This window comes from Cryptomeria japonica, chromosome 7, assembly GCF_030272615.1.
Source record: "Cryptomeria japonica chromosome 7, Sugi_1.0, whole genome shotgun sequence".
NCBI classification, from domain to species: domain Eukaryota; kingdom Viridiplantae; phylum Streptophyta; class Pinopsida; order Cupressales; family Cupressaceae; genus Cryptomeria; species Cryptomeria japonica.
Genome location: NC_081411.1, coordinates 264,804,070 through 264,813,730, shown reverse-complemented (window position 1 = coordinate 264,813,730; position 9,661 = coordinate 264,804,070). Strand labels below are relative to the sequence as shown.

The following is a 9,661-nucleotide window of genomic DNA, read 5'->3' as shown; positions in this document are numbered from 1 at the left end:
TCAATGCTCTTGGGTCATCCATGTCATTAAATGCAATAGCCTAGAAAATTACACGTATGAAAAATTTGGGCCAAATTTCGTTGTAAACATAGCCTAAAAATGGACATGTTGTCCTATAGGTAGCTAAGGTTGGTGGATTAGTGAGCAACAACAATGATTGGGTAGTCTCTCTCATATATGTTAGTTATGAGTGGTCTATCTTGTCTTTTATTTTTATTTTTTTAATGCATGGCCTGTCTAGTGTTTTCTTAGAAAAATTTGCATTTGTCCTTAAATTGTTGTTAGTCAACCATTGTTTTCCAATAATTAAGGTTTGTTCTTTATTTATACTTATTTTTTCTCATTTCAAATTCCCTATAAAACCTCCTCTATATTAATAGAAAAGTTATGTCAATTATATTTAATTATTTTATCTTCTTAAAAATTATTTGCAATAACTAAAATTCAATGTAAATCATTGAAATATTTGTTTATAACAATTAAATAAAACAAGAATGTAATATCATTGATAAATTTTAAATAGACATAATTTTAATTATTATTAAGTTTAAAAGTTGCATCTAATCATTTTATGACAATAATAATAATTTACAATTATTTTAATTTTTTTATAATATTTCTAATCATAAATAATATATTAAAATAGAAATAAATCTGAATATTAATAAAATAGATTTATAAACAAAACAAATTGTCTATGCAGCCATAATAACGTACCTGAAAATCAGTGTAAAGTTAAATTCTGGTTTTTAATGTATTTTAAAAAAAATTGTCGAATCAGATACAAACTGCTCACTCCAACGACGTAGCCAACAAAACCATTGAAGAATTCAACCGTTATATCAATGACTTGAAAAAGCCTAAAAGTAAGAAATATACAGCAAAGTATAAAATAGTATCTGCAACATACGTTCTAGAACGTCAATGGCGGAAAACCGCCAGTCAAATACGTGACCCAATTCTCGCCAACGTTATAAAAATCTTTGTTTCTACTTAAAAGTCGTCGTCAATTTGTTGAAATCACATGGTGCAATGATGAGAATAATAGTTCTGCAAACTAATGAAACGGCCCAGAAAAAAAGGGCTAGTTTGGCTCACCATCTTATCCACCACGGTCCCCTGTTGCAGACAATGCCTTTTCGTAAAGGCAGAGCTTCACTGTTTTCCACCAAACGAAATCATAACACACCACAACGACAAGTACGGAGTGGTCTTCAAACAGTCTATACCTCGAACAATATAACGACTACCTTGGGAGCCTCACTCATCCAAGCACAGAATTGCATACAACTTCAAATCTCACTAATGGCAGCTCTGAGTGTACTACTACTGCTTCTGATTACAGCCCAAGTTTGCTGGGCCGCCTGTCCAGCGTCCACGGTCACATGCGCTTCCAGGTGGGGCTGTGACATTACAAACTTCAGAGGATGGTGGCAGGACAGAAAGAGTTGTAGAGCAACAAGAGTCGTTTACCCAGGAAACGAAAATGAGCTCATCAGGGCAGTTGCAGATGCAGTGAAAGAAGGGCGAAAGATAAAAGTTATGAGCGCTGGGTCACACACATTTAATCGGTTTGCCTGCCCGGGTGGGAATGTGGGTGTTTTGATAAGCACCCGGGACTACAACTCCCGGATTATAGTGAACAAGAAGTGGAAAACTGTTACTGTAGATGCAGGGGTTCTGTTAAAAGACATGGTGGAAAATCTTGCTAGGGAAGGTTTAACCATAGCGCAGAGTCCCTACTGGGATGCGGTTACAATGGCGGGGATTATCAGTATGGCGGTACACGGAAGCGGTTTGTGGGGAAAAGGCGGCGGAGTTCAAGAATATGTTGTGGGTATGAGCATTGTGGTTCCTGCGCCTTCTTATGCAGGGTATGCCAAGCTTATCAGATTGGGTCAGAAGGATGAGGACTTAAAAGCTGCAAGGATTTCTCTGGGAGTTCTTGGGGCCATTTCTCAGATCACGTTTCGGGTGGAGAATATGTTCAAGAGGTCGGTTGCTTTGCAGCTAAAGAGTGACTACGGTCTTGAGTATTTTGCTGTAGCGGTTGCGAGACAGCATGAGTTTGCAGATGTTACGTGGTATCCTTCGCTAGGAAGAGTGATTTACAGGCTTGATGACCGGGTGTCGGTCAGCGTACCCGGAGATGGAAGTAACTTGCAGATTCTTTTCCGGCCGCAGACGGTGAAGACCATTGTTCAGAGTAGAGCGACAGGTAAGAATGTCTTTCACGCGTTTTCTTTTTCTTGGATATGATGGTCTTTGTGTGTTGTGGTCAATGATTTCACTGTTTATGTGAAGGTGAGTTCATTATTGTCAACGTACCAGCTGTATAAGCACTTTCTTGAAAGTTGATGTCTATAAAGTTGACATCTCTAAAGTGACTTTTAGATTAAGGTTGAACTGGAAAAGATTAAAAAGATTAAAGAAAAGATTAAAAAGATTAAAGAGTATGTTGTGTAAGTTTTTTTTGGGGGGGTTTATGTGTATGTTTTTTAATAGAAGTTTTAGATTAATTTATTTATCTATTATCAAGAGTGTGATCTGAAATGTCTATTAGAAAATAAACTGTAGATGTTTTTTGGTTAACATTTTGGATCATATTCAATGATTAATTAGGAAGAGTGTGATCTGAAATATTGACTGAAAAACATACAGTTCAAATAGTTTCACCGAGAAGCTTGCATTCTATTTCATGAATTGTGGGGAATTCATATAAACTGATACAAAATGTAGACATGATTTCTATATTGTGTATGGCTTCTTGTATCAACTGCATAAAATTTTTTTCTCATGCTATGCATTATAAGTTGACACCAGAAGCTTTGCACAATAATAAGAATTATCTTAACCTTGGTTAAGTTTCAGTTGGTCTTGTTTTAGCTTTCTTGTATTATAAATCTTTCATTATCTTAGCAATATTTATTCTGCACTTGACTGTTCTATTGTAAACAGATTTCTTTTGGTTTAGGAAAAAAAAGATTTAAAAAATATGTTGTCTTTTTTTCTTTATCTTGTGCATGTTTTTCAATTGACTTTTTTTATCACATTGGTAAGGAGAATAAATTAATAATATTTTTCAGTTAACTATGACAAAAAAAAACACCATATTATTAGAGTGGAATGTAAATTATGCTTTTCAGTTAACATTTCAAATCAAACTTTCTGATCCATTATGAACAATATGATTTTAAATGTGCATTTAAAAATATACAATTTAACCAATTTAATAAAAAATCTTCTATTCCACTTAATAAATTATGATAAACTTGTACCAAATTAATAAAAAATATCTTTAACCTTAATTAAATCTAAGTTCATCTTCCCTTACCTTTCTTGAGAGTTTAGGAGCAAATTTGTATAATAAATCTTTCATCTTAGCAATTCCTATTCTGGCACTTAATTTTTTCCTGCTGCAGAAAGACCTTTCTTTTGTTCAGAAAAATAAATTTTAATCTGTTAGAATCTTGAAGAATTCCAAGTCCCTTCTCAGGAAAATGGACAATCTATGTTTCTGATTTTCTACTTGAAATTTCACAAACTTAATCCAATCTATTTTGTCTCAATATTTGTCTTCGCAGAGGAAGAGATTCAAGCAACCAAAGATGCAGACAAACTTTGCCAAATATCAGAGCAGCAACTGAAGCAAACAATCCAGACAGGAGGCGGATTCCTGAACGACGGCGTAAACTTCAAAGGATTCCCAGTAATAGGCTACAACAACAACATGCAGTCGTCTTCCGGATGCCAAACCGACCCAAAAGCCAATAACAACACAAACACCTGTTCTCTCACCTCAAAAGATCTGAAGAGCAACGACGTTATCTGCGGTTGGGATTCAAGAATAAACGGCAGTTTTATCTTTCACACCTCCGTTGCCATTCCTCTGTCCGCCCTGCCATCCGCCATTACAGACATAAAACACCTTCGTGACCTAAATCTCAAAGCCTTCTGCGGCCTTGACTTCTATGGGGGCATTCTTATGAGATACGTTGCGAAATCAGATGCCTACTTAGGGTTTAAGGAAGATACAGTGGACATCGAATTCTTTTACTACAGGTCTCGCCAGCCTAATGCACCTCGCTGGAACGAGGACGTAATGGAAGAGATTGAACAGCTTCTTCTGCAGAAATATGATGGGAGGCCACACTGGGCTAAGAATAGGGTTTTCACCTTCCAGGGCGCTGCTCAGAGGGCAGTAAACGTGGAAAAGTTTATAGAGGCCAAGCTGAGGCTCGATCCATTTGGCTTCTTCTCAAGCGAGTGGTCTGATGCAGTTTTGGGGTGGGGAAATGTTTTGAGATGGCGGGACAGATGTGCTCATGATGGATTGTGTGTGTGCAGAGTAGATCGCCACTGCTCTCCCCAACTTGGATATTTTTGCAGGAGTGGAAGACTTTGGAAGAATGCACGTGTTTGCAGACAGGAATGAATGGATACTCTATATTGATGTTTTTCCTGAGATTTGTTTTCAAAATGTTCATATTGTTTTGAATCTTTTCATTTCTGGGTGACACTATTTCTTTACCTGATTGATTCAGATGGGATGCAAAGTCTATTCAGTCAAGCTTCTCCAGAAGAATTTACATACTAAACACATTTTATATTGTAGATTGCAGTGCTCCAATTGTTTTAGTGGGGGCTGGCTCAACAGCCAAAACAACCAGCACATTATGCACAACACGGTGGCTGTTCAGACTGGGTAGAAGTGGTGGGCCTTCCATGAACAGGATGATTTTTTTGTACAAGAGATTTTCGCTGTTGTTTCCGAATTAGATTGTGTGAGAATGTGAACGAAAATCTCAATTAAAAAAACTCACACCATCTAATCAAGAAACAACAGTCATAATATAGAATTCAATATTGTAGACCACAATGCTTTTACATATCAAATTAATAGTAGTGAGAACATAGTTGCATTGTATTCTTTTTAACAGTTGTAGATCTGATTTCTTAATCTTCCACTTTTTTTTGACACTCGTGTCCAATTCAAATGTACTTTTGCCTTTATTTCCCAAGGCAGCTTTATGGGGGAATGTGGAAGTGGCATGATTATATCTCTCTGCATGTACTCATCGTGACAACTTGACAAGCTTTCAACAGTGGTAAATGTAATGATATGCTAGTTTTTAATGATTTTCATTAACATCTGTCAATACTAGCATAAGATGAATGTAATGATATTTTATGTTGTTTATGATTTTATGGACGCCTTTTTCAATAGCATAATGCCATGGGAATAATTTTATCACAGAAAGAATCACGCTTGTTATTTCATTTGACTAATGCAAAACTTTTCCACTTATCTGAATCCGATGTTCAATATGGGTGCAATTATTATCAGTTGACACATTAAAAAAAATCAGCTTTATCTGAATTCAATTTGGAGTGTGGGTGTAATTATTAGAGGTTGTCTGTTATAACATTAAACAAATTCATCGACCATAATGCCTTTACAGTCCAGGCCTTTCTTTCTGAGCTTAGAGGTAATAAGGTACCATAATATTGATCTTTTTAACCATTAAACCTTGCTGGATTCACCCATAAAGGTAGTCTTTTGTATAACTTCAAGTTCTACTATTTTTCCCTTGGTACTTGCACTCCATTGGATTTAGCTATGGTTTGAGTACCAAGTGGAGCTAAATGAAAATTATGCAGCCCCTAATGGAACATGTGGTGCCAATGTGGAGCTCACTTTTTAAAAAGGTCGTTAGGATCTTATTAGGTAGTCCAATGATTTTTTTTTTTTAAGGTAAAGCGTGAACGTAGAATTTATATTACTGAGTAGAAATAATGTGGAGCTTGTACATGGTCTTTAATCAGAATAGTCTGGGTCTGTTAATAGTTCCTCAGATTGAGCTATGCTCTCTGAGTTAGTTTTATATGGTTTTGTTTAGTCTTTATATTGAGCTACGATATATGATCTCTGCTTCATCTTTTTGTGTGCTGAATTGTAATATGATGGGCCATGATACTAATGGAGTTGAATATGGGGAATAATTTGGATGGGATCACAATATTAGCCTCACATTTTCTCTCGATGATTTTTACTCCAAACTGTTGATTATTAATCAATTAACATGAGCCGTTGATTACGCTATGATCTAACGAGTCTAATTACTTGAAAGAAAAGCAAATAGACGTGATATTGAAGGTAGTCCAGTAAAAAGTAAACGGAGAAAAGTTTTGCATAGAGAAATAAATGAAAAAGAATGCCATGGAATTATTGTTCGATTATAACATGTTGAAAGACCAATATGTGAATATTTGATGGAGTTTAAGTTTATTTCCCTGGCACAAATCAAGTATTGGCTCATGGACTTAGGAGGCATTTCCGGCCTAGTTCTTATATTTAGTTGATAGGTTTTATAAATGGATTTTGTTAGTCTAAAAATTATGAAATATTTTTTTTACTTTTTTAAATCAGTGGAAAATTAAAATGAAACATCTTGATGACACTCACTCTTAATTTCTATAACCTGATCATAGATTAATTGCTCAATATATTTTACAATAGAACCAAAACAATTCTTGTCTATCTGATTTATAACAATTAATTCACTGGGTTAATTAATAGTAATGTATAGCGGAACAAAATTCACATGAAACCAAACACATAAACAAAATAATAGAATAACACAAATTTACCCAAGAAACCTCAATGTGGGAAAAAACTTGCAAATGGTGGATCTTCTATTCGGCCTCAAGAGAAAACTTACTTTTCCAAGTACCATCCTAGTTGCTATAGTGATCTTATACATATAACCCTCTTGAATAAACATCAACATGCAATGGAACATAAACTTTCCTTACATAACATGACCTAAGAGAAACTTAAACATTATGTGATGCAAGAGAAAAGAAGCTAATGTTGCACAACTTAGACTAAGTCACACATAAAGTTGTTCTTGGTGTTAACATCACAACTTTAGGAAACATTCTATTTATAGAATAGGAAACATGCTAATGCTGAACATCTAGCTCGAGCTACACTTAAGCAACTTCAACACTCTGCACCTTTCAAGCTACATAAAAATTCAACACCCTCTTAGTGAGGAAGGTGTTTTGCAAAACACCCATCTTAGCCCTAAAGAATACAAACTTACTCTTCATCAAGGCCTTGGTTATGATGTCTACTATCTATTCATCCATAGGAATGTACTATAACTTCACTGTCCCCTTCTCCACACGATCTCTAATGAAGTGGTACTTGATCTCAATGTACTTTGACTTGTCATGAAACACTAGATTCATAGAAAGTTTAATACAACTCTAACTTTCACTATAAATAACTATAGGATCTAGCTCCTGATCAAAGAGCCCAACTAGAATTTTTTGAAGCCTGATAGCCTCACATGTAACCATACTGGCTACGATATACTCGGTCTCCATAGAACTTAGTGCAACTAACTTCTATTTCCTGTTGTACGAAGAGACTAATCCTGATCACAAACTAAAATTGCACCCTGAAGTGCTCTTCCTATAAGTTGTACTATCTACGCAATCTACATCGGTGAACCCCTCGAGATTCACTCCATCTTCCTGAATATACTTCAGCCCATAATGAACTATGCCTCAAAAATACCTCAAAATATGTTTTGCAACTAGCTAGTGCACACGTTTAATTTCCACCATAAATTGATTGAGTGATCACACTACAAAAAAAATGTTTGGCCTAGTGTTGACCCTATACATAAGAGAGCCTATCAATTGTCTATATAAAGTTGGGTCTACTGCCTTTGATTCGGATGCACCAATCTTCTTCTAGATGGTAACAAGTAGTGTGGACATGGGCTTACAGTCCTCCATCCTAAATTGCTTCAGGATATCAATTATGTACTTCCCTTGTCTAAGGAATATTTCTCCCTCTTTCTACAACAACTCCAATCCTAGAAATTAGTGCATCGATCCCAAGTCCTTCATCTCAAAATATCCTGCAAGATCCTTCTTGCATTGTGCTATTAGGTTTTATAACCCTCTAAGAAACAAGTCATTAACATATAACACCAATATGTGAAGTTCACCCTTCACCTAAACATAGTACAAGTTTGGATCTACCTCACTCTTGGTGAAGCTCACGCTTTGCAAGTAACTGTCAATATGTGAACACCACATCCTAAGAGCCATCTTGAGCCCATACATTGCTCTCTTCAACCTGTATACATGGGAATCCCTCTCATGCACCTCAAAACCCTCTATATTTTGTATTTAAATCTCTTCCTCAATTACTCCATTGAGGAAGGATATCTTCACATCCATCTGGTGATTCCTCCAACCCATCTGTGTTGCTACATAAATGATAGCCCTTATCAATGAGTACCAAATCACCAGAGAAAATTTCTTGTCATTGTTGGACACACTGCACCACTGAGAGGGGGAGGGCATGAATCAATGGTTCTCAAATCTCTTTCTCTTTTGCAAACCTATGTGAGCATACTAGTTGATAGATTTAACTCAATGCAGGCTTACCGGTTATGGAGGAGACTAACATAAGTGCAAACACACTCACAAGGGGACATCACATAACACGAGCATATATGAGGAAAAACCAAGATGGGAAAAACCTTGGTGAGCAATGTTGCTGGAGTCTACTGCTCCAATCCAACCTCACAATAAACACAATTACAAAGTTTAGGGCACCAACCCAAGGAGTACCAACCCCTACTTCATTTATGGGCTACAACCCAAAGGAGCACCAACCTCTGACTTTAGGGCACCAACCCAAGGAGCTACAACCCCTGCACCGAGCTACAACTCAGTGTTCACAATGTAAACATCAAATACATAAGTAGTTATCTTGTTACAAGTGAATCTTGCAACCATTATACATATCTTACTTTGTCGGTGAGATACCTTCTCTTCTTGACCAACTCACTTCTTTGCTACTCTTCACCTACTGCTTCTCTACTGGTAAGCCCTACTAGTTTATCTCTCTTCTAAATTTCTCTCACTATATCTCCTCTTCACTTCTCTTCTCTTCATCGATTCAACTCTCTGTCGATTCTCTGTCTGTCTTCTCTGCAGTCTCCTTCACCTCTGTTCTACCAGTATGAATACTACTGATTCTTCTCTCCAACTAGTTGAATGCTTCAACTAGGTTATCTCCCACTCTCGATCTCTTCATAGATGCTCATTGAGCACTTGGCTGATTTTCTCTTACTTGCAGAAGTCTTCAACTTTGTAATCACACAATATTCTTCTATTTAGCAGCAACAAACATTCTTTTCGGCCCCCACACTTATAGCCAGGTTTTCCCTCCAAAAATGAATTCAAAATCAAGGCGGTTAGGGTTTCCTCACCATCCTTGAGGCAAACTAAATCCAATTAGATCTTGCACGATCTAATCTTTCTAACATCCAATTGCACAACTCCACCATTTTTGCATCTCCTAGATCACACCTTTCATCTCTGGCGACTTGCTTTTTACCCTAATAGTTAATCCCTTGGTCAATCATGAAAGAATTGTCATGTTGTTTCCTCCAATGCCTCTATCATCTCAATCGCTCTTAGCTGACTCATAGTTGTCTTCCAGACCTCGAGCCTCAAACCTTTGCAATAGCTCTGTAACATGTCCCATGACTTGAGTGACTTCTCATTAAAGTCGACTAACCCTGCAACAATCATGTCGATGTACATTCCATCTTTATCCACATGCATG

The 9,661-nt window shown here is 36.5% G+C and overlaps 1 protein-coding gene across 1 annotated transcript; it reads left to right on the top strand.

Moving 5' to 3' along the window:
- The first annotated feature begins 1,116 nt into the window (after positions 1 to 1,116).
- On the top strand, positions 1,117 to 4,937 carry LOC131046089 (L-gulonolactone oxidase 3). Its single transcript, XM_057979752.2, has 2 exons — positions 1,117 to 2,218; positions 3,585 to 4,937. The coding sequence occupies exons 1-2, from the start codon at positions 1,132 to 1,134 to the stop codon at positions 4,433 to 4,435; spliced, it is 1,938 nt and encodes a 645-aa protein (XP_057835735.2). The 5' UTR covers positions 1,117 to 1,131; the 3' UTR covers positions 4,436 to 4,937.
- The last annotated feature ends 4,724 nt before the right edge of the window (positions 4,938 to 9,661 follow it).

Bases quoted from the DNA above. Each gene is read 5' to 3' on its own strand.
- LOC131046089 (XM_057979752.2), top strand. From the start codon at position 1,132: ATGCCTTTTCGTAAAGGCAGAGCTTCACTGTTTTCCACCAAACGAAAT. The intron at 2,219-3,584 runs GTAAGAATGTCT...TTGTCTTCGCAG, and splicing joins TGTTCAGAGTAGAGCGACAG to AGGAAGAGATTCAAGCAACC.